Source organism: Echinops telfairi, unplaced genomic scaffold (genome assembly GCF_000313985.2).
Source record: "Echinops telfairi isolate 266 unplaced genomic scaffold, ASM31398v2 ScPeMD7_7424;HRSCAF=8462, whole genome shotgun sequence".
In the NCBI taxonomy this organism is placed as follows: Eukaryota; Metazoa; Chordata; class Mammalia; order Afrosoricida; family Tenrecidae; genus Echinops; species Echinops telfairi.
Window position 1 is genome coordinate 14,773,394 of NW_022111324.1, and position 25,991 is coordinate 14,799,384.

At 37.1% G+C, this 25,991-nt stretch overlaps 1 protein-coding gene across 3 annotated transcripts in view; it reads left to right on the forward strand.

The window, feature by feature from the left end:
• Positions 1-25,991, forward strand: part of RABGAP1L (RAB GTPase activating protein 1 like) — an 812,491-nt gene that overhangs the window by 113,420 nt on the left and 673,080 nt on the right. For all 3 annotated transcript variants that reach the window (XM_004706718.2, XM_004706719.2, XM_045297897.1), the window contains exon 8: positions 18,978-19,044. In XM_004706718.2, coding sequence (XP_004706775.1) covers positions 18,978-19,044 — 67 coding nt within the window. The remainder of the gene's footprint in view (positions 1-18,977; positions 19,045-25,991) is intronic.

The following is a 25,991-nucleotide window of genomic DNA, read 5'->3' on the forward strand; positions in this document are numbered from 1 at the left end:
TGTGTTCCTTCCATCTTTTTCTTCTTATTTTTTTTACAGTTTTATTGACATAAAATTTATGTATCACACAGTTCAATGGTTTAAATATATTAATAATTGTACAATCATTATTATAGCCAGTTTTAGAACACCTTTCTTCATGTTTATATCCATTCTTAACTCCCCATTTCCCCCAAACTACCCTACTATAACTCTAAGCAAGTTAATCTATTTACTGTCTCTATGGATTTACCTATAAACATTTCATATAAAGAAAATCATACTCCCTCCCCTAACCCCAATAAAAGCTACAAAATAAAACAAAATCCTCAATTCAAAAGAAAACAGAAAATAATAAAAATAGAACAACTTTACAATTGGTCAATAAGGCAAACAAATGGTAAGAAGTTAAATTTTAACGTAATTATTACTTCAGTAATCTACTTTCCAGTCCACTCTGTCTGAGGGTAAGACTTTCACATCCCTAGTCAATGGGCTGAGGAAATTCAGTGGAGGCTTAATCCACAAGGGGGCTTTGCAAATGGATTTTGGTCTTTCGCTGTTCTCCAAAGCTGTTTGCAAACTGGGTGCTCAGAAGTTAAAACTCTAATACAATTCCCTTGTCTGATCATGGATTTTATTATTTACACTCTTGGATCACACAGGCTGGTATTATCCTTCTGAGTGGACTTAGCTGACACGTCACCTAGCTGCTTGTTTTAAAACAAGCCTTTAAAACTCTAGATGATACTCTTTCTCATAGTTAGGTATTATCTTTAAAAGAATTTTTTTTACCACACTTTGTTATATATATATATTCCACTTATAGGCAGAATTATTAGTTTTGTGTTAGTCTGGGTAGACCAAGAAACAAAATTCATAGACACTCGTGTATAAGAAAGAGTTATATATACAAGAGCAATTGAATATTGAGAAAACAGCCCAGCCCAGTCTAGATCAAGTTCATAAGTCCGATAATTAGCCCATATGCCCGATACAAATCTATAAATTCCTCTGATGCCAAATGCAGGAAGATCTCAGGCCAGGTGGTGGAATGTCTTGTGGATCCAGTGGCAGTATAAGCATCTCAGCACTGGCAGGGGTCTCCATGTGGCTCCTCAGCTAGCATAGTTCCATGTGTCTTCTCAACAGGAATGTCTCGTAGGGAGTAAGCCTGTGTCTCGCCTCCAGAGAGCTATTTATCTTCTTAGTGGCTCCAAATGAGGTCATCAAGCTGCTTCCTGATTGACAGGCTAAACTCCACCCCTTCACTCTTAAGTCTCAAATTCACAACAGATTATGTTACTTTCACAAGCTTGTTGAGAAGTAATTTATATAAATAAATTAAGTAACTTCCATGAAACATTTGGCAATTCTAATAATCATATCATTAGTCTAGCCAATAGTGTGGCATTTAAAGTATTATTGAGAAAAGGCAGTGAATGTACAAATGCGCTTTACACAATTGTAGTGTGTATGGATTGTGATAAGAGTTGTATGAGCCCCTAATAAAATGATTTAAAAAAAAAAGAGTAAAGGAAATATACATGTATAGGAAAACTTTTTAGACTAAAATACATTGAATGGTCACTTGTACAGGTTAAAAACTTAAGAAATGGAACATTGTTTTTAGAAAACAATGAGGGTTAGACATTAGGCAAACATTTCAATAATGATCATTCACAAAGTCAGAACCATCTGCAGGAGTAAAAAATGTCACAAAAAGCAAAGAGAGTATGAAAATAGCAAATGTATGGGTAGTCTTAAGTTGCCAGTTATTGGGTTTTCCATTTTCTTTTAATGCCCCGCAGTAGTCAGTATTTTGCTCATATAATCAATCATTCAGTACTTCAACAAAGTAAGGCTTGAATTTTTTCTTCTGTATGTTCAGCTTGAGATATACTGCACATGTTCTTCCCTTTGTGTTTACTAACTTGAGGTATTTCCACACTTTATTGAATACTTTATTTTGTCTTCTTGAGCTACTCTGAAATTTTCTCTTCCATGTGTCCAGTCTGTTTTTGAAATATTCTCCAAATTTAGGTGGAATATACTCATGATTGTATTTTGGCTCTCATGAAGTTGTTTTATAATATTCTTCAGCTTCATCCTCAACTTGCATATGAGCAATAAATGGTCTGTTCTGCAGTCAGCCCCTGGTCTTGTTTTCACTGGCAATATTGAGGTTTTCATTAGTTGCTTTCCACAGATAGAGTTAATATGATCCTACATATCCATCTGGCAAAGTCTGTGTATGCTATTTATGTTGTTAAAAAATGCTGTTTGCAATGAGGAAGCCATTGGTCTCGCAAAATTCATCATCGGATCTCTAGTTTCTGTCAAGAAGGTTTCTGTCAAGTATAGTATTTCTTTACTATACTCATCTTTCCTCTTTGGTTCTAACTTTCGCATTCGAATCACCAGTAAATATCAGTGCATCTTGATTGCATGTTTGATTAATTACAACTGGAATATTAGTAGAATTCAATGTTTTCTTGACTAGTTTCAGTGGTTGGTGCATAAATTTGGGTAGTACTTATATTAACTAGTCTTCCTTTAAAAAAATCACTGCCACTGAGTCACATACAACTCATAGTGACTTTAAAAGGCAGAGTAGAACTACCGATTTGGGTTTTTGAGACTTTTAAGTCTTTATGGTAATAGGTAGCTTCGTCTTTCTCCTGCAGAGGAATTGACTGACAGGTTTAAACCCACTGACTCAATGCTACTCATTCCTGCTCTGCCCTACAAGGGTTTCTCTAAGTTGGAATTGACATGATGGCAATGAGTGTTTGGTTTATAGTTCAGTACTGTGCTTAATTATTTTGGTCTTTCAGATATCTCAGATTTGAATAATGAAATCCCACTTCCTGTTCCTTGTCCTTATGGTACTACCTCATCATTTTTTCAACTTCATTTTTTTTTGAGCCTTTCCTGTGTGGTGTAGTTAAAAAAAAAACAACCCCAGCTTTGAGTAAGTCTGAAGTTACACAGGTAAAGAAACAGTAATCAATTTTGTTGGATGATATAACTTTTAATAAGTTTTTAGGTACCGTTGAGTTGGTTCTGACTCATAGTGACTCAGTGTACATAGAATAAAATATTGCCCCGTCCTGCTTTAGCCTCACAGTTGCAGCCATTGTATCTGTCTTATTTTCTGGGGGCGGGGGGAAGGGGAGGGGAGAAGTGGGGACCCTTCGTCTTTTTCTCTGAACCTCTATTTTACCAAGCATAAGATCTTTTCCCACAAACTGGTCTCTCTTGATAACATGTCCAAAGTATGTGAAATCATGTCTAGTCATCCTCCTTTTTAAGAAGCATTCTGGTTGTATTTCTCCCAAGACAGATTTATTTGTTCTTTTGACAGTCTGTGGTACTTTTATTATTCTTCACCAGCACCTTAATTCACATGCATCAGTACTTTGGCATTCCTAGTCTGATATTATTTAGTAACTATTATTTTAAAACCTTGGAATTTTATGACTAAATAGCATATTAATGTGATGCTATATCTGAATATAAGGCAGTCATTTATTCATTGAGAGGCTCCAAGTTTGTTTACTTGAATGCAGAACACTAGAGTTATATATGAAATAGTTGAATGCTTAATTTTGATATATTTGTAAAACTAACTTGGTTAAACAATTACACACAAATGTTTGAAAGATATTAAACAAAATAATAACTATGTTTCTTCTTGGCCATTTATGTTCATAAAGTAATTTTATTCAAAGGCTTCCATAATTTTTAATATCAATGTCTTCATCACCACAGAAGCTACTTTCTAAATAATTTTATGGAATATTTTCAGAGCTCTTTATCTCAGTTTTGGGGTAAGTTGTTTGAGATAAAGCACTATTGAAATAGTATATGTTGCTGCCTTATAATTTTTACCTAAAGCATTAGTACTTATTTATATAAAACTAGGGCAGTTATTTTTAAAAAATACTTCCCGTTTGTAAAACAGAGAAAATGCCTGTTGTCATCAAGTTGGTTCCGACTTTAAAATGAGGCTATAATGCAAAGTAGTACTGTTTCACAGGGTTTATAAGGTTTTATGGAATCACATTGCTATGGTGGATGCAATTTTTCCCATGGAGTGGCTGGTGAATTTAAACCACCCCCTTTGGGTTAGCGCCAAGCCACTGTATCACCAGGACTCCTTAATCACTTGAGTGCTTTCATTTTAATGTAACTAATCATGTATCTTATACTTGCAACAATGGCTTATATTCTAGCAGTAATCACTAAATCTAAGGTTTCTTAGTTTCCTTTTAATTTAAAAAATAATTTATTCTACTTTTAATGTTGAGAATATACATAGCAGAAGATACACATCAATTCACCTATTTCTGCATATACAATTCAGTAACGTTTATTTTATTCCTTGAGTTTTCACCTACTTTTTGTGAGTTGTTCCTCCTTCATTAACATAAACTCACTGTCTCTTAAATTTCCTATCTAATCTTCTAGTTGCTGGTGTCAGTTTGATCCTATAGATGATCCGGAAAGAACACAATGCTTAAGGAAGATAACCTTTACTAGTTAAGCTAAACGATTATTTGGTGTTAAGATTTCAGGGAATATTTTGGTTTAAGGGTTAAAGATGATGTCAGGGCAAATAGTCTCAGGGGTTTATCCTGTTTCTGTGGATCCAGAAAGTCTGCATTTCATGAGAAATTTAAATTCTGGTTAGCATTTTCCTACTTTTGATCTGGATTATTCTAGACTCTTTGATCAAAATGTTGGTAATGTTATCTTGCCACCATTCAGTTTTCTGGTTTCATGGCAAAAGAAGCAATTGCTCATGGAGGCAGTTGCCCAAGCATTCCATTTTATCTTATCCCTAACACCCCTTCCTCTTGTTCCTGAAGAGACCAGCTATTGAAATGCTGTTTGCAGGCTTTTAAGACCCCATGCACCTAACTGGGAAGTAGATCAGTGGCACTAAACATAAGAACAATGAACTAGGATGGCCTCTGAAACCAGGACACTAAACCTCCAAACTAAGAAACCAAATCTCATGAGATATTTGTTTTATACAATTAGCTACTTTTTTTCCTGGTCATTGTTTTAAATATATCTATCACGCAGCTTTTTCCAGTTCAACTTTTTATAGATGTACAACTTATTGACAACAATTACATTAAACAGATATGCTACCCTACACTTAATCAATGCAATTTTTCATCATTTTAAACCAAATCTTTGTTTTCATTTTCACTCATTATATCAGATGATCTCTACAAATATACACACAGAAATTGACTGAGATTTCTTCAGGCTATTGGGTTTTTCCCCCAGACAATACTATATTCAGCATAACAGATAGGATTTCCAAATAAAAAATTGCAAATATTTAAAATTTCCCTTTTTTGGAAGAAGAACCCTTGTTTTTTATTGAGTTATATGGGTACTTACTATGTTTAAGTCACAGTGTACAAGGTTGTCTTCATAGTAATCCAGCAGGTGGCAGCCTTGTCAAAAGAATTAACATCTCTGATTGCGGCGCTGCTGCTAATAAAGCGATTTTGCAATATAAAGACATTGATGTGAAAGGCATTCTTTTATGTTATGTAATTTTGGTTCATCATCTCAAAGAAAAAATAAAGCTATTTAGTTGAAAAATTAATCATTTTTATTATAGAAAATTTCAAACGTAGACAAACATAGAAAGAATAATATATTAAAACCCAGTCTACTTATTATACACCCCAAACAATGGTTAATATTATGTGTTTATTTGAAAGTATTGATTTTTACTGTAAAAAAGTAATTTTTCTGTGCTCCCATTGTACTTCATATGGATACTTCATTTTTGATACGTTATATTGCAGTTGTTATCTCTAGCATCTAGCACAGTGCTGTGAACACAGACATTTATAGTTAGATATGTAGTTGTTGTTTACAACATATTCTATGGTGGACATTATTCTAGGTGCTACTTATGAAGTGTAGGTACTATTCATTTTAGAGTTGATGAAACTGAGGAACAGAGAGTTGATCCAAGTCCCTCTGGTACTAGAATATCCTCTTCCTCTCTGCTCTCCGTCTTTAAAAGTTTGTTGAAAATGATTAAAAAGTAGATCCGAATTTTATAAAGTTGGAACATTGATAAATTTTATTATTATGTGGATTGCATAGTACAATATTGTATCTGATAGAATCCTGTCTTATTGAGTGGATATGTGAAAACTGAGTTCATGGCTTGACATTATGTAGTATTAGTTTTCTTTTCTTAATTACTCATGTTGGATATTATGTATTAAGCTTTTTTATGGCCTAAATATAAAGGAGAAAAATAATATCTGCTATTTATTGAGAACTTAATATGTGATAGCCATTGTATAATTTTAATGTTCATAGCCACAGATGACAAAGGTATTATTTTTATTGTTGCCCTGTTTTTGCAGATGATGAAACAGAGGCTTAATATTAATGAGGTTAAGTGACCTTATTACTTGGTCAGAGGGTGGTAGAACCCAAATTAAAAGTAACCATAAAATAAAAGGATTGGTATTCTTTGTTCATGGCTAGAAGAATTAGAAAGTGAAGGCATAAATATAGGGGCAAATGATAATCAGTTCAGTGATTTCAAACACGGGACACTGTGCCCTAGGAGGTGAGCTGGTTGAGTTGTAGAAGCTAAAACCAGCAATGATAAATGAGGGAAGGATCTGAAGTGTGTGAAAAGGATATTCTGAGCCTAACTTCTGAGCAACTCTATCAGAAGCGTTTATGTGTGCAGTTTCTGTTAGGTCTAGTTTATCTCGTGTTGCCCAGAGAAAAGTCGTGACCATCTTGGTCTCTGACCAACTGAGATTTCCATAATATTTAGTATCATTACATCTGAAAACATACAGGAGTTTCTTGCACATTACTACATAAAGAATCTGAAGGCTTTCTTTTCTAGCTTTTAAGATCTATAACTAGCACAATGAGCATCTACATGCTTTAAATAGATTGTTAGTTATGCTTGCTACTCTAAAAGTGAAAAGTTGTGAGGAGGGAATTTTCAGTTTCTGTCGTATTAATTTTGTGACTAGTTGATATTACCAAATGTCACTTCTCATTTTTTAACCAAATGATTCAGATCAAATAATGCCATATACATTTACAATACGCTTTACAATTCCTTCACATGAAGAGATGTTTCAATGACAGTAATCTCTGGTCCTGTAGCGGGTTAATTGGGAAAAACATTTTTGACCTTCAAGGGTTTTATGTCTATCACATTACTCTGCTCTCAGGAATCTTCCCTAAGGATTACTGTTTTAACCAGAATGAAGTGTTAATAGAGCAAGCAGAGTAACCTTAGATCAGTAAGTACATGTATATTTTGCACTGAGTAACTAGGTTAACACTGCCAGAAAGGAAGCCTTTCCACAAGTCATTCTTATCTGACCCTAACTGGGGGTGGGGGTTGGGGGGAGAGATGAATCACTGCATATGGATTAGAAAATGTAGAACATATCATTACTAGCAGTGATCATAACAGACAATATGGAGCAATAGATTTAAGACTCATGTAGACTTAATTTTTATTGTGTTTCAGAGACGTGTCTTATTTCTTTAAAATCATTTTATTGGGGGCTCGTACAACTCATCACAATCCATACATCCATCCATTGTGTCGAACAAATTTGTTGCCCTCATCATTTTTAATGCATTTGCTTTCTACTTGAGCCCTTGGTATCAGCTTTTCATTTCCCCCCTCCCTCCCCATACGGCTCCCTCATGAACCCTTGATAATTTATAAATTATTATTATTTTGTTGTGTCTTACACTATCCGACATCTCCCTTCACCCACTTTTCTCTTGTCCATCCCCCAGGGAGGGGGTTATATGTAGATCCTTGTAATTGGTTCCCACTTTCTACCCCACCTTCCTTCCACCCTCCCGGTATCATGACTCTCACTACTGGTCCTGAAGGGTTCATCTTCCCTTGATTCCCTGTGTTTCAAGTTCCTGTCTGTACCAGTGTACATCCTCTGGTCTATCCGGATTTGTAAGATAGAATTGGGATCATGATAGTGTGGTGGAGGGGGAGGAAGCATTTAAGTAGTAGAGGAAAGTTGTATGTTTCATCGTTGCTACACTGCACCCTGACTGGTTGGTCTCCTCCCTGCACCCTTTCTTAAGGGGATATCCAGTTGCCTACAGATGGGCTTTGGGTCCCCACTCCACACTTCCCCTCATTCACAATGATATGATTTTTTGTTCTTTGATGCCTGATACCTGATCCCTTCGACCCCCTCGTGATCACACAGGCTGGTGTGCTTCTTCCATGTGGGCTTTGTTGCTTTTGAGCTAGATGGCTGCTTGTTTACCTGCAAGCCTTTAAGACCCCAGATGCTATATCTTTTGATAGCCTGGCACCATCAGCTTTCTTCATCACATTTGCGTGTGCACCCACTTTGTCTTCAGCGATCGTGTTGGGGAGGTGAGCATCATGGAATGCCAGTTTAATAGAACAAAGTATTCTTGCATTGAGGGAGTACTTGAGTTGAGGCCCAATGTCCATCTGCTACCTTAATACTAAACCTATAAATATATGTACATATATCTATTTCCCTATTGTTATGTATAAACGTATTTACATATGTACATGCCTGTATTTAGACCTCTATAAATGCCCTTTGCCTTCTAGTTCTTTCCTCTTGTCCCACTATCATGCTCAGCTTTCATTTGAGTTTCATTAATTCCTCTTGGTTCCATTGGCCCTGTTCAAGCCCTACCAGGCCTCTTACACCCTCCTTACCATTGATTTTGGATCACTTGCTGTTCACTTGTCCCTGGGTTTGTTAACACCACTTCATTTCCCCCACCTTCTTCTCTCCCATGTTCCCCCAGAACCATCCATCTTGTTGTTTTCTCCTCCATAGTGTTTATCCAGTCTATTTTATCTAGTTAGACCTGCAGAGATAATAATATGCACAAAAAGAAGACAGAGCAAAACAAAGCAACAAAAGAAAACAAAGCAACAACAACAAAAACCCAATGACACACACACAAAGGCCTGTAAATAGTTCAGGGTCTATTTGTTGACCTTTAGGAGTATTTTCCAGTTGAGTCTGATGGGGTGCCACATCCTGCCCCCAGAGTCTATTTTTGGTACTCCTCGGGACTATCTTGCTCTGCTCCCCTTGCTGTTCTGTTGCATTCCCTTAGTGTTTTACCTTGGTATTGTGGGGTCAGATTGGGCACAATTCCCACACTGTCTCCCGTGTTGTCCCCTCTAGGGCTTTGGGTCACTGAGGGATGTTGTGTCTCATAGTAGGGCTGGCCATATATGGTCTTCTCTGTGCATTGGCTCCTCTGAGTGGGGATAGCTTGATGGGCCAGGATGTGCTTCACTGTCTCTTCCTCCCCCATCATTTGCTCCCATGTGTTCTGATCAGACATGTCCCTTTTCCTGAGCTGTAGCTTCAGAGCTGTCCTCTGAAGTAAATTCTTCTGTGGGGAGGGGCAGCTGTCCACGTAGTTGGGATTGGGGCCGGCCCCTCAAACCTCGTTACTGGTTCCCTGCTTCAAGCCTGTTATGTTGCATTCACATCTTGGAGTACCGGGTTGAAGTCTGGTCCCTCTTTCCCTGTGGAGATATAAACCATACCCACCCCTTGGGTGGGTTAGTGCCCTGTTCCCCCACTACCCATTTCTTCCCCCCCTCGCCCTGTGCTTTTTAGTTGACTACTATATGTATCCTGGATTTGGTCTGGCCCCTGCCATACTACCTGGACCTCTCTCCAGGAATGTTTGTATACAGTAGCTTTTTCCTTGTGCCTCTTTTGCATTTTTTTTTCCAGCTTACCTCAGTGGACTCATGTTGTACTTGTCCTTTTGTGCTTGGCTTACATCACTTAGCATAATTTCCTCCATTTCTTCCCATGAGGCAGTGTGCTTCATGTATTCATTGCTTTTTAGTGATGCATAGTACTCCATTGTATGTATGTACCACAGTTTTTCAATCCATTCGTCTGTTGATGGAAATTTGGGTTGTTTCCAACTCCTTGCTATTGTGAACTGTGCTGCAATGAACATTGGAGCACATATGTCTGGCCATGGTTTGTTTATTGCCTCTTTGTTTGTTATATGCCCAGTAGGGGGATTGCTGGATTGTATGGTAGCTCAATCTCCATCTGTATTAGATATCGCCAAATCAATTTCCATGGTTGCTGTACATACCTACAGGTCTACCAGCAGTGAATGAGAGTTCCTATCTCACCACAGCACCTCCAACACTTGTTGCTTTCTGATTTTTTTGAATTGGGCTATCTTTGTGGGTGTTAGGTGTTATCTCATAGTTGTTTTAATTTGCATTTCTCTTATGGCTAATTATTGGGAACATTTGCTCATATGTTTATGGGCCATTTGAATTTTTGCCCCTGTGACACTTCTGTTCAGATCCTTTGCCCACCTCCTCAGTGGGCAATCAGTTTATTTCTTTTTGGAAGCTAGCCGAGTATTGTAGATTTTAGTGATAAGACCTTTGTCTGATGTGTCATTGCTAAAGATGTCTTTTCTTTGTCTTATGCTGTTAGCTAAAACCTCCAGTATGATGTTAAATAAGAGTGGGGACAAAGGCATCCATTTCTGGTCCCCCTTTTCAGTGGGATTCTGTTTGTCTTTTCTCCATTGACTACCATGTTGACTGTTGGTTTCTCATATATAGTTTATATTATCTTGAGGAATTTTCCTTTCATTCCTATCTTCTTGGGTGTCTTAAACAGGAATTGGCATTGGATGTTGTCGAATGCTTTTTCTGAATCTATCGATATTACCATGTGGTTCTTAAAATTTTTCATGTCAATGTGATGAATTATACTAATGGACTTTTGTATGTTGAAGCATCCCTGTATCCCTGGTAGGATTCCCACTTGGTCATGGTGAATTATTACTTGTTTTATATAATTTTATATTCTGTTGGCTAGTATTTTGTTAAGGATTTTTGCATCGATGTTCATTAGGGATATTGGCTGTAGTTCTCGGTTCTTGTGGGATCCCTGCCTGGTTTCGGTGTCAGTGTTATACTACCTTCATAGGAGGAGTTTGGGAGTTTGCTGTCTTTTTCTATGTTCTGGAAGAGTTTGTGTATGATTGGTGTTAGTTTTTTGCTGAATGCTTGGTAGAATTCTCCATTTGGTCCAAGGGTTTTATTTTATTGGTAATTCTTTGATAACCTTGTCTATTTCTTCTATTGCTATGGGTCTTTTGAGATTCTTGGCATTTGATAACCTTGTCTATTTCTTCTATTGCTATGGGTCTGTTGAGATTCTTGGCATTTGATAACCTTGTCTATTTCTTCTATTGCTATGGGTCTGTTGAGATTCTTGGCATTGCGTAAAAAAGGCAGGCGTAAATCCCTTAGACGAAGGAGAATGGTCTAGAGGTCGGCAGTGGCATGTGAGAAAAAAGGGAAGAGAAAAAGAAAAAAGAAAACTATTTCTGCTGAGACTGTGGGGGTATAGAGAGAAGTGAGGTAAACAAAAGTAACAATATAGCTGAGCCCCGATCCCTGACCGTTGGGCTAGAGGAGTTTAATCCCTGCCCTGACGTGGCAACAAGCTGTGGCTGTGTTGAAATAAATCCCCTGCGCCGGCTCCAAATGATCCGGCTCCGAATGATTCCACAGTGGTGGGGCTAAGGTCAAACCCTAGCTGGCCTCCACTGTGATAAGCCAAAAGCCCCCACCCCCTCAAAACCTAGTGGATCTGTGCCCAATTATCTTTATGATGCTCCTCCTGTGACCTGGCTGTGTGAAATTTCCCTCTTAGTAACTCTCCTGCGCTGATTTCTGCGCAGTCACTCTGGTCTGTGTTGCTTATTCGCCATCTTCCTTGAAATCTCCCTGATGTGTCTATTTTAATAGTACATTCTTAATTTGTGCTTGCCGGATTACGGTAAAAACCATATAATAAGATATTGAAATGATGTAATTGTAATTATGGCAGAATTTTTTGCATCTTTTATTGGCTTCAGCTGACATCCCATATTTGGAAGATAGTGTCAGCATCATGTATTAAGAAGTATGTTTTTATATGACCAAAAACATTGTTTGTTGTTTCCTGTAATGCGTTTCTATATGTTCTATTTAGATGTCCTGGAGTTCATTTTGAAAACATTTTGTTTTGAAGTTATTATAAACAATCAAGAAGTTGTGATCATTGGCACCATTAACAGTTCAGCCCCCTCTCATCTTCAATTGTACTATCTTACATTACTATAGTACAATTTCAGAACTAGGAAATTGATTCAGGGCTGCTTTGAATGCTTTTGTAAATCATAGTCTGTTTCTTTAATACAATGATAGATTTTTTTTTATTAGTTTGAGAAGTTTACATTTCTAATCTGCCTGTTAAATAATTAGAAGAAAATTATATTTTAACTATGGCTTATAGGAGTTATATCAAGGAGTCCTGTTGGTACTGTTGGGTACGTGTTGGACTGCTTAACCACAAAGTTGGTGGTTCAGAACTGTCAGTTACTTTTTGGTAGAAATTTGAGTTTATCTGCTTCAGTAAGGATATATGGAATCCTTTTATAGGGCTCCTGTGAGTTGGAATCCATTGGATGGCAGTAAGTTTGGTTTCATGGAGACACCTGGTTATCAGGGGCCATTGTGGTACAGTGGTTAAGTGCTCAGCTACTACAGAGAAGTTAATGATTCAAACCCATCAGCTACTGTAGGTGAGAAAGGTGTGGCAGTCTGCTTTTGTAAAGATTGTAGCCTTGGAATATAGGGCAGTTCTACTTAGTCCTGTTGGGCCACTATGAGTCAGAATCAACCTGTTGACAATGGGTATGGGTTTGTCAGTTTTCTGTGTGTGGCCTCTATGCTCCAAATCTTACCTGATCAAGCTTACTAGTGTTTAGCTGCTAACCAAAAGGTCAGTGGTTAAAACCTATCGCCCTCCTTTAGAGAAAGATGAAGTATTCAGCTTTTATCAAGATTTACAGGCTTGGAAACTCGCTATAGAGTTGCCATGAATTGGAATTTACTTGATGGCAGTAGATTTTGGTAACGGATATCTAACCCTTTCTTCTTTGTAACAAACACAATATTGAATTTTTCCAGTAGAGTGTGCTGGAGGTACACTGCAGGAGAAGTATTTTCTTGATTCTAGTGTGGTGCAATTGTTTCTTGCTCTTGCTGCAAAATCTGAGGACAGCCAGTGGTTTTATGTCCCAATGTGCACTGTGTGTACTTAGTTCCTCAGTGAGTTCTTAGCTCTGGTCCTGGTTCACTGAAGCCCTATTACAGCCTTTGTGGACCCTGTGCACCCCAGGCATTGTATCACTTACAGTGAGCTAGCTCTAGGGCCCTAATTTTATCTGTTTACATGCTCATACCCCAAAATTTGGTTTTCTGCTCATGTGACAACTGTGGTTTAGTTTTGTATGGGAAATCCAAAGATCTTATATGCATTTATTGGGCTGTAATCATAATTTCTCCAGTGAGGTCTTAATGCAAGCCTTGGGGAGAGAACCACTTCTAACTTTGCTCATCCTTGGTTATGCTCCCCAAGCTTATGCTATTCTTTTTATTATTATTATTTATTTATTTTTTGCTTATGCTATTCTTTAGAATTCTCTTAGCATTACAGTTATTCTCTAGTTATATATATATATATATATATATATATATATATATATATATATATATATATAAAACTTTCTTTGCTCAAATTAGTGTGCTTTCTCTCCTACTTAGACTTTAACTCCTAGTATCTATTGGAGCTATGCTGCACTTAATTGAGTTAACCAGTCTCAGAAACAAATGTTTCTGATAGGGAAAACAAAAACAAAAACAATAAAAGTAGTTGTTCAACTTCATACTTGTTTTAGCTATTTTGGGTCACTTACAATTTCATCTGATTTTAGGAATTGGCTTTTCCCTACCTGCAAAGAGGGCTATTCATATTTTGATAAGTATTGCAGTGAGTCTATAGATCACTTTGGATAGTATTAACATCTTAATAATATTAAATATTCCAGTCCGTCAACACAGGGTGCCTACTCATTTATTTACAGCTCCAATTTTTTCAACAATAAGAATAAGAAACAATAAGACAAAGAGGGTGTTCAGTGCTCTACATTCCTGTGGTGATAGTGCCTTTCCCCTCTTTTGTACACCTCAGTTGGCTAGAATAATGTAGGATGCACCAGAGTTCTGCATTTCCCTGCCATGATCTCCTTTCTAAGCTGTAACCATGCCCCCCACTTTACTGAAATTATCTATTTTTATTTTGTACTTTCCCCTCATCTCATAAGAAATCTTGGACTCTTACCTTATCCATCAATAAGACTCACGAGTCTATGGCTCTCTATATCTTCTCATCAGATTCCCATCTTTCACCCTACTCTCCAGTTCCCTAAACACCTTCGTTCTCTACCTCGGAACTCAAAAGTTATCATAAGCAAAGTTCATTTTTCCCTTAACTATATTTTCCTCTGATAGCTGTAAAACCTGATCTAGTAAGAAACAACTGATGATTTGTTGGATGTTTTTGTTCCTTTCCTCTGCACTTTGTGCTCTCATTGCTTAATTTTGATCCACAATCCTTATGGAGCTATGAGAATTCCAATGCTTTCATGCACTACTAGAAAAATCATAAATAAATCATGACATTTACATCACGTTTAACATTTCTTTTTTCCCCAATAATGATTAAAGCTATGCTAGAAAGAATGCATTTTTAGGGTTTGTTATGGGTAAATACTTGATATTAAAAAGCTCTAAAAATTTCTGTTTAGAGTAAAAAGTCAGTCAAGTATTATGGAAGGAAGCACTTTTTCTTACTAGTGATAGTGTTAAAAAATCCCACTTTTGTCTTGTGAATCCTAATGACCCAATGACTACAAATCTTTATGGGAGCAGAGAGTCTCATCTACTCCTGTGGAGCACCTGGTTGGCTTGAACTGTCAACCTTGGCTCTTTTGTTATTATGAATTATAAGACTTTATAATTGCTGAATCACTAGTAGTTGACACTGTACTTTCACTATGAGTGTTTTCATTTAAACTTTATACTTATATAGAGAACATATAAGTATAATATTTGTATTTTAGAAATGTAGGAAGTGAAAATCTGAAGTTTCTGACTTGTCAAGGATCACACAGGCAAATCACAGTCTTTTGTACTGATAAACCTAGGTGATTTGGAACCTAGACTTGTGCTTGAATCTTGGTTCTATAACTTAATCAATGTATTATTGAGTAAATCACATCAGATTTATAAAAGCAAATTTTGTCATCTACTTCATGGGGGCTATTTTGAAATATAAAATGCAATAACATAGTAATGACTGTCTTAAAGTTAAGGCATCCAAGAAACAGTACCTGCCATCATTATTAATCCTAATAAGTTATCATCTCATGCTCAGGATATTTGAGATTTTGTATCAAGGCAGCTGCTTACTATACTATAAATAATGTTGGCGTGTCTCAGCTGCACTTTGTCAGTTTTCTGTACATATAACTATCATAGAATTTACCGTATCAGGTTATAATTGCCTGCCTACTCATTTTCTTCCCCTACTAGACTGTGAACCCCTTGAGAAAATAGGTGTAATAACAGTGTGCTTTCTACATTATTTATGGGGTTAATAAGAGAAAGTTGAACACATGCAGCTCCCCAGTGTAACACTTAATATTCACATTAGGTGTTTGTGGCACTAATAATGCCTGTCTAATTCCTGACACATTTTCTTTAATAGGTCTTGCTGGGCTCCATAGGAAACCCAGTGTGCTTCAATGGAGTATAATTTTTGAAATGACTAATACAACTTGGTAGAAAATTTTTTTGGTAATTTTGTGCTGGAAGAGGCCCGAGTGTTTATGTATTATACCTCTTCTCTTATCTGGATGAGGAAATCAGAGGCCCATGGGAATTAAGTACTTTCTTTAAGGTTGCACAGCTGACTTGTGGCAGGATCTTTTATTTAGAAGACAGGCAAAGAGCAATACATCCTTTTAAATATTGAGATTTTATGTGAAGACAATATATGATTTTATTCATTTTACTATTTGCCTGAATGCATTTGGTAAACGAAAGTAATATAACACTTTTACATTTGCAAAAAGAATAAAGAATAGTTAGGGAAAATACTTACTAGACTATTCACATTGGTTCCAAAGGGAGCTGATATTGGGGACCAAAGGGAGGAATTATATATACTGGTGTTTATAAATATATATATATATACACACATGCACATATATGTCTATTTCTCTATCTTTCTCTTCTGTATTAGCTAACTTCAGCTGCCATCTGCTCCTTGGGAGAAAGACGAGGCTTTCTGCTCCCATATAGAGTTGCAGTCTCAGAAACCCATAGGAGTTATTTTACCCTGTCCGATAGTGTCACTGGGGAATTTATCCAATGGCAGTGAGTTATCTAACTTATTGTAATGAATGTACAGTAATTTTATAACAAATAACCCTGAAAAATAGAAAACCCATAAAAAACCCATCAGTGAGGCTTGCTGATGCTAAATACATAGGGAAGGAAGTGTGAGAGGAGTCTTCTGTCTTCATTGACCTAACTTCTTAGTTGAGATCAGATTTTTTTCCTGAGAAAGAATGAAATCTTCCATTCTTCCTTAGTAAAAATTTAAGGCAACAGTAAAAGAAGTACCACAGCGAACTGTATGATTAGTCATTATTTCATTTTTACAAAGTGTTTCTTATGGGAGCTCACAATGAGAGATCATAGTTAAATACAGTAATCATAATAAAATTATGAACATTAGAGTATAATTATTTTTATTTTGTTCAGTGGCATAATAATATATTTGGAAAGTTTTCCAAAGAGCTTGTTGATTTTATCTTTTTTCTGAACATGATCATTTTCAGATGACAAATGGGGACCTTGTACAAAGCATGCTCAAGTATTCAGGGGAAGTATGAATATATTTTGCTTTGTCGTTTACTAAGTGCATTCTTTTCTAGACAGACCCAATCACTCATCTTGTTCATGAAATGATAAGCATCCTATTGGAAAAGTAAACTGTTAGAAAACAACAGAGGTCAATTAAACATTGAGTGGCCATTTGGCACTATCTTGAAGTGTAATGAATCCTATGATGTTTAGTTACAGTCTTTACTATAAAATACTTCTACAAAATACTCCATGGAATCTTTATAAAAGTTGAAAAGCTACATCAAAAGTACTCCAGTAAGTGTGCATGTAATTTTTGGCAGCACACTGTGGACAGACCACATTGCCTTTTGAAGTACATGACCTAATTAATAGCAATATGAATTTGGTAAAGTTGTTTAATTATTCTGGACTTTAATATCTCACCTGTAAAGTGGAGTTAATATGTGTTGGTGGTGCTGCTGAGTAAATGTAGGAAGGCTAACCACAAGGTTGGTGGTTCAAAATCACCAGCAGCCCTATGGGAGAAAGATGACGCTATCTGTATAGAGATTTATATCCTCAAAGACACTACAAAGGTCCCTATAAGTTGGAATGGACTCACTGGCAGTGGCTTTAATAGTGGGTTTAATATAGTATCTAACAAATTGGTAAATCTGCATTGGGTAAATCTACTGCCACAGACCTTTTTAAAGTGTTGAACTTTGAGGTTTAAGGTTCATGACCCAAGCCATGGTATTTTCATTCACCAGATATTCACATGAAAGTTGGACATTTAGTAAGGAAGACTGAAAAAGAATTAATACATTTGAAATATGGTGCTGGTAAAGAATATAGAAAGTACCATGAAATGCCAAAAGAGCAAACAAATGTCTTGGAAGAAGTACAACCAGAATGCTCATTAGAAGTGCGAATGAGGAGACTTCATTTACTTGTCTTGCACATGTTATCAGGAGAGACCAGTCCCTGGAAAAGGACATTGTGCTTGGTAAAGTAGAAGGGCAGTGAAAAAGAAGACCCTCAAGGATATAGATTGCCACAGTGGATGCAACAAGGGTCCAAAAATTGTATGGGTGACGCAGGATAGGCATTGTTTTGTTCTGTTGTGCCTAGAGTAGAGGAAAAACTTGATGGCACCTACCAACATGTAACAAATTAAATATGTTAGATTTGACTGAATTTTAGGAATTGTGAAGAGGTTTTACAAATAAACTTGTGTTAATGATATTCTAAAAGTTCTCTAGTGTCAGGAAAAACAGGGTAGACTAAATAGTATGTTTGATAATATCTTCATTAACATACATATATGAATTTAGTAATTATTAAAACTTTAAAAGCATAGGAAATAACTTTAATACACTGCTCAGTAAACATTATTGTTGCGGCCCAGAGGGAATTGGAAATATTCTGTTTATCAGACTTGATACAAAGAGAGTACAATATCTTGTTCTTACTTTAACACACCTCCTTGTTGCGGGTGAAGGGAGACAACAGACAGTGTAAGACACAAAGCAACAGTAATAATATATAATTGATCAGGGATTCATGAAGGTGGGAGAGTGGGGGAAGGAGAGGACACCAAGGGCTCAAGTAGAAAGAAAATGATTTGGAAAATGTTGATGGCAACATATGCACAAGTGTGCTTAATACAATTGAATGATGGATTGTTATAAGATTTGTAAGAGCCCCCCAATAAAATGATTATTAAAAAAACAAACAAACCACCACCTTGATTTAACTTAGTTAGTTGACCTTGACCTGTATGTTTCTCGAAAGCCAGTAACATTTCATTTGTACCTCCAGACCAGTCTTTATCTTGGTACTATATTTTCTTTTAATCAGAATTTGTGACCATTATCTTTACTATTTTGGATTCTTGGTAATCTTTTATATGTAAAATAAAGTCCAGAAATTTAGACACTTTCTTTCTATACAGTTTTATTGTGTATCGTAATGTGTTCTTATTTGTAATGTGTCTAGAAAAAAACTAAAGCTATCTGTGAGTACAGATTTTAGCTAATATAATAGTACAGTTAATATTAAATGGATTTTTGCTCACTAGATTTCAATATAGTCTTTATATCTTATTTTTCCTTTTCATTTTTTTCAATATTTTCAGATGTTTTGGAATGTTATTAAGCCCAGGTCGAAATGTGAAGAACAGTGACATGCATTTACTGGATATGGTAATGATAACTTTAAACACCTTAACTAAATATAGATGGTAGTTATTTTATATTTTAACAATATTTTCTATTTTAAAATTTTGTCATATAGTCAAACTTCTTTTTAAATTTTCAGCCATATGATAGTATAAATTGAATTTGGAAACCCAACGTTAAATTCGTGAAAGAAAATTTAGGCAAATTTCTACTAAGAAATCATATGAAAATTGAATGCAAATAAAAGTGTAGTGATGCTTTGACAATGCCCATTTATTCATCTGTTTGGTTTTTTAGGAAGGTATTTGTTCTTTAAGCCCCAAATAATAAATTCATTATTAAAAGAAACCTCTCTAGATTGAACTATGGCTGTGTTAGTCTGGGTTGACTAGAGAAACAAATCTAAGGACACTCAAATAGATATAAGAGAGAACTTTATATCAAGAAGTAATTATGCATCAATAAAACATCCTAGCCCAGTCCAGATCAAGCCTGTGAGTTCAATATCAGCCAGTAAGGCCAATATTAGCCCCCAAATTCCTCGTCAGACTCAATGCAGCACGTGCAATGATGCCAAATGGTGGAAAGTCCTGTGGATCCAATGACAGTGGATGCATCTCCAGGGCTCTGGCTGCCATCAACATGACTCCATGTGGCTTGTCAACAGGAATGTGAAACAGAAAGAGAGTGTTCTACCTCCAGGGAAGCAGAGGGGAAGTCCTGGAATCCTCATGAGAAGGCCAGGCCCAGAAGGAGGGCTCACTAGGCTGACCTGATTGACAGGCTAGACTCCACCCCTTCACTTTGTTTATCAAATTAACATGAAATTATGCAATTTCCACAATGATATCCTTAATTTATTTTAAATATACTATCATTAATTTGAACACTGTGTTTAATATTTTTATTTCCTTATACTAGTTTGCTTTCTTTTAATCTGTCCATAGCAAAGTATTCATAGAATATGAGTGGTATTTATTTAAGAAATGCCTGTAAAGTTAATTTATATTCAAGAGTTGGCATTTGATATAAAAATATCAGGCCATCTTAACTTTTAAACAGAAATGTTTCTAATGGAATTAATGAAAGTACTTGCTTTGTGGTTGAGAAATGCTAGGGAAGTAACCATCATAGAGTTAAGTATAAAGTTCTTACTTACTGAACTGAAATTTTTAATTTAATGATAGCAAGCAGTCTAAGTGTGCCTCCTTTCAGGTTTCTTTTGCAAATGTCAGTTAAATGTCACCAAGATATGTCAACTTTTTCTTTGGGTTATTTTATGGTAATATCACACTGATTTTCTAGTGGTACCGGAGGGGCTTCTTCAACTTTTTGTCTACGTGTTGTGTGCCAAGCATTGTATGAGTTGCTGGGGAGACAGATCAGAGTAAAGCATAGCCACTGCCATCTTTGGGTTCATAGTCTAGTGAGGGAAAACAGACTTTAAATTATGTAGCTGCAGCAGTGGGATAAATGCTCATATAGATTGGGTACAATGAGCCTGGGTAGGTCAGATAAGGACAACCAGTTACACAGAATGTGAAAACATAAAATAGCTATTGATCCACCTCTCTTCCATTCCACTCTACAACATATCAGTAATGAATGTGGTTTTACCTAAGGCAAACTATAGCATTTCAAAGCCCTGGTAATTCCATGAGAAAGCAGTTCAGGAGCATTGAGACATTAGTTTTAAGGTTTTAGGTTCTAATTAATCCTGATTCCTCAGAATTCAGAAGAGTAAGATTCTTCCATAAAGCTTCAGTTTAGATGATAGAATTGCAGGCCCGATGTGACTTCTGAGGTCCCGTAGTCTGTCTGTCTTGTAGAGCAGTCCACTTCGAGAGTTCATATCAAAATGGGAGTGCTTGTCAGAGTCAACATTTAATTCTTTTGGAAAGAGAAGTGAGCTTCTCTGCACAAGAAATAGTTGGGCAGGTTGGATGAATTCGTTGTTGTTGTTGCAACTATCAACACTAGTGATTTTACATTAGCCAGTGTTGTAAACCCAGGTCATTAAAGCTCACCTAGTCTTATCAAAAGGAAATCACTACCTTTTACTTAAGGCTATTTGAAAGTTCAGATAATTACAGAGTTCTTTATTTGTAATCATCTGAAATCATATTCGATGTAACTTTTCTTAAATAGCCTTAGTTCTGTTCTTTCATGACTCTGGCCACTCCCCCCAAAGTAAATAAATAAAACAAAACCACAGTAAAAGCATCTTGAAGTAATTTTTAACCTTTCAATGTGTGGTACACTCTAGTTTATTTCTTTTTTAACAGCTTTATTGGCACTTCTTCCACATGTCATACTATTCAATAATTCAATCTTATCAAGACACTCTATTTTCTATTCTAGTTGATTAAAAATATTCTGGCCATAGTTCACAAAATGGATTTCATGACCCACAAATGTGCTATAACATTCTGCTTGAAAAACATGAGACTTCCAGCTTCATTTAGCCAGGCCTGTTTTGTTTTGTTTTTACCTCTGACCACTCATGCACAGAGAATGGCTCACAGAAGGACCTGGATATTTGCTATCCCCGCCTTTTTTTTTTTCATAATGAACAGATAATTGTGAGCATACTATATCCCCACCCCACCCCCGCTTTCTCTGAGTGTCAGCTTCTCTAGTACCACTTGGCTGCTTCACCTTTCACAGTTCATTTTTTTTTTTAATATTTTTTTTGGGGGGACTTACATCTTTTATCACAATCCATATGTTCATCCAATGTGTCAAGCACATTTGCACTTATGCCACCATCATCATTTTCAAAGCATTCTCATCCCACTTGAGTCCCTGATATCAGTTCCCCATTTCTTCCCCCTCCCTCCCCTGTCCACCCTCCCTCACGAACCCTTGATAAATTATAGATTATTTTTTCCATATCTTACATCGTCTTCCATTGCCCTTCACCCACTTTTCCATTATCCGTCCCCCTGGGAGGGGGTTCTAGGTTGATCCTTGTGATAGGTTCCCCCTTTATCCCCCCACCCTCTCCTAATTCTCCTGGTATCTCTACTCTCCTTGTTAGCCCTGAGGGGTTTATCTAGCCTTGGTTTCCTGTGTTGCGGGATCTTAGCAGTGTGCATGTTCTGATCTAATCCTATTTGTACGGTAGAATTGAGGTCATGATAGTGGGGTGAAGGAAGCACCAAAGAGCTAGAGGAAAGTTGTATGTTTCACCAGTGCCGTACTGCACCCTGACTGGCTCACTTGTCAGGGGATGTCCATTTGTCTACAGACGGGCATTGGTTCTCCACTCCATGCCCCCTACCCCCCATTCATATTGAGTATGATTTTGTTCTGGGTCTTAGATGCCTGATACCTGATCCCATCGACACCTCATGATCACACAGGCTAGTGTGCTTTTTCCATGTGGGCTTTGTTGCATCTGAGCTAGATGGCCATTTGTTTATCTTCAAGCCTTTAAGACCCAGACCCCAGATGCTATATCTTTTGATAGTTGGGCACCATCAGCTTTCTTCACTATATTTACTTATGCACCGTTTTGTCTTCAGCGATCATGTCAGGAAGGTGAGCATCACAGAATGCTGGATTGTTAGAACAAAGTGTTCTTGTGTTAAGGGAGTACTTGAGTTGAGGCCCAATGTCCATCTGCAACCTTAATTCTTAACATGTAAATATGAATATATAGTTCTATTCCTCTCTAATTATATTCCTCTCTAATGATAGTTCTATTCCTCTAATTATATATTTACATATGTACATATCTGTCTTTAGGCCTCTATAAATGTCCTTTGCCTCCTGGTTCTTTCTTCTATTTCCTTTATACTTCCCTCTTGTCCCACCATCATGTTCGGCCTTCATTCAGTTTTAGTAATTCCTCACTGCTACATTGTCCTTGATTGAGTCCCACTAGGCATCCTACGACCTTCCTTCTATTTATTTTAGTTCACTTGTTGTTCCCTTGTCTCTGGGTTGGTCCCCCCACCCCCCTGCCTTTCTCCCACCTCCCTTTCTCCTATATCCCCCTGGAGCCATTGGCCCCATTCTTTTCATCTCCGAATTATTTATCCCGCTTATCTTATCTAGATAGACATGCAGATCCCTTAATAATTGCAAAAACCAGGCAATGCCAAATAAAACAACAAAGGAAGTCAAAACCAACAAAACAATAACAACAGCAGAAAACAAGAACAAAATAACAGTATTAAAAGAAAGCAACTGACAAAAATGGAAAAACCTATAAATAACTCAAGGTCTGTTTTTTAGCCTTTACGCGTGTTTTCCAGTGGAGTCTGATGGGGTGCGACACTGTCTCCCAAGTCTATTTTTGGTATTCCCAGTGGGTTTCATCACTCTGCTCCACCTGCTGCTCTGCTGCATGCCCTCAGTGCTTGGCTCCAGCGTGATGGGGCCAGACCGTGCACTATTCCTGCACTGTGTCTCCAGTGCTGTCCCCCACAGCATCATGGTACAGTGAGGGACGCCGTGTCCCATGGTGGGGCCAGCCCTATGGTCCTCCCCGTGCCTTGTCAGCTCTGGGCAGGAACATCATCCTTGGGGCTTGGTGGGCCAGGATGTCCTTTCCTCTCTCTCCAACCTTTTGCATTTCTCACATGCTGTCCTCTGAAGTACATTCTTTATCACAATTTGCATATCAGCAGTGATCTTTTCATGAGGGCAAGCCTTGAGTGGGGCTATATCATAAGAACTAATTATTCTTAAATTGTGGCTAGAAATAAAGACTGAAACTCTTTACAAGAATAGAAAGTCTCATGTTCTCCATGCAGAGTAGCTGGTGTTTTTGAACTACTGACTTATGGTTAGCAGACTAATTGTGTAACCCAGTATGCTACTGGGGATTGCTTTGATGTATAAGAGACTTAAAAAAACAACAAAAAACATTTGTTTTGTTTTGTTGTTGTTCAACACAGCAAAACACATGCCAGTCGAACAGTTTTAACATGCACAATTCAGTGACATTGATTAACTTGAATTGTACAACCATTCTTACTCTCCTTCTTTGAGCCATTTCTCCTTCCTTATAAACTCATTGCTTCTTGAGTTGCTGTTGTCAATTTGATACCATATAGATAGATCTTAAAAGAGCACAATGTTCATGGCAGATATTCTTTACTAGCTAAACTAAAATATTGTTTGGTGTTTTGAAGATTTTAGGTCAGGGATGGGGAACCTTTTTTCTGAGAAAAAAAATATTTGTGACACCATTCACAGGTCAGATATTTAATTGACTCACCCATAATGTGACAGCAAAAACCGTTTTTGGTGAGGCATGTGATGTTAACTGGTGTTGATCATTTTACAGGTCTTATAAAGCCTGTGGGCTGGATACTGCCCTCCTTTGCTTTAGAGTCTACTTCTGATTTAAGTTTTCAAGATTATCTCAGGGCAGTAGTTTGGGGGTTCATCCAGCCTTCATTTCAAGAGAGTATGGAGTACATGAAAATTAAGTTCTGTTTTGTGTTTTCCCCCTTTTGATCAGGATTTTTTTTCATAGAATTTTTGATCAAAGTATTTATTAATGGTGGCCGGGCACCATCCAATTCTTCTGGTCTCATGACAAAAGTAGCAGTTTTTCATGGAGACAGTTAACTACACATTACATAGCTTCTTCCTATTTTTGCCTCTCCTTCCTTTGTAGCTCCAAGCAAATAGAGACTAATTTTGTCTTTGGCCATTGCAAACTTTTAAGAGCCTACGCACTATGTATCAAACTACAGGGTAGAATAGAAGCATTAAACATGGAGTTAAGCCAGTTAATAGGGATGTCCTATGAAACTATGATCCTGAACCTCCAAACCAAGGAACCAAATCTCATGAGGTATTTAGTTCTACATAAGTAGCCTTAGCAGCTATACTTTGTGATTGGGGGTGGGTAAAATTCGTCGAAAATTTCCACTACCTTTCTATTTCATTTTTCTATGACCTATCTATCAACACAGCTTAAGACAATTCAACTCTTAACAGGTGTACTACTTATTAAAGGAATCCTGATGGGGCAGTGAGTTAAGCATCAGACTGTTTACTGAGTGATTAACAGTTCAAACCCACCAGCCACTTGTGGGAGAAAGATGAAACAGATTGCTGTTGCAAAAACGTGCAGCGTTAGAACCTTGTGGAACAGTTCTGCTCTGCCCTCTCGAGTTGCTGTGAGTCAGAGTCGTCTTGAGCACAGTGGGTTTGGGCTGACCACTTATAGATAACAATGACATTAATAAGCTATGAAGCTTCCTTAATAAATGATATTGTTCTATTATAAATTGAGACAGTACTCCATAAGCAAAAATCCTCTAAAACTCTATTATTGAAGTCAGTATGTGAAACATAACAAAATAAAAATAACTCCTGTAGGTTTTAGTTATAAGAACTACATATTCACTCCAAAAAGCCAAACTCGCTGTCATTAAGTCAATTGCAACTCATAGCTACCTTATAGGTAAAACTGCTCTGGTGGGTTTCCGAGACTGTAACTCTTTAAAGTGAGTACAAAGCCCCTTCTTTCTCCTTTGGACCACCTGGTGCTTTCAAACTGCCTACCTTTGGATCACTTAGAGCACTTTAAAAAATACTGATTTTCATGAAATTGTACCTATCAGCAAGGTAGTCTCTGCTGTCTGGTCTCTTATTTGTCTCACCGATCCCTGCCATGAACTCACTTTCTATCTGAGCTTTTTGCTTTCTTAGGCTCTTGTTTCCCCACTCCACTTTCTCTGCCTCAGGGACTCTATTTCTTTTTCTCTGTCATCTTCTCTCTTTCTGCAGTCCTCTCTCCTTCTGCACTTTCTTGTCTCTCCCACTCATTGCCTTTCTCCCTCTCTGATTCCCTTTCTTCTTTTCTCCCTTTCTCTCTCCCTGCCCTCTTTCTGCCTCCCTTTCTTTTTTTTCCTTTTTATTTATTTATTTATTTTTAACAATCATTTTATTAGGGGCTCATACAACTCTTATCACAATCCATACACACATCAATTGTGTAAAGC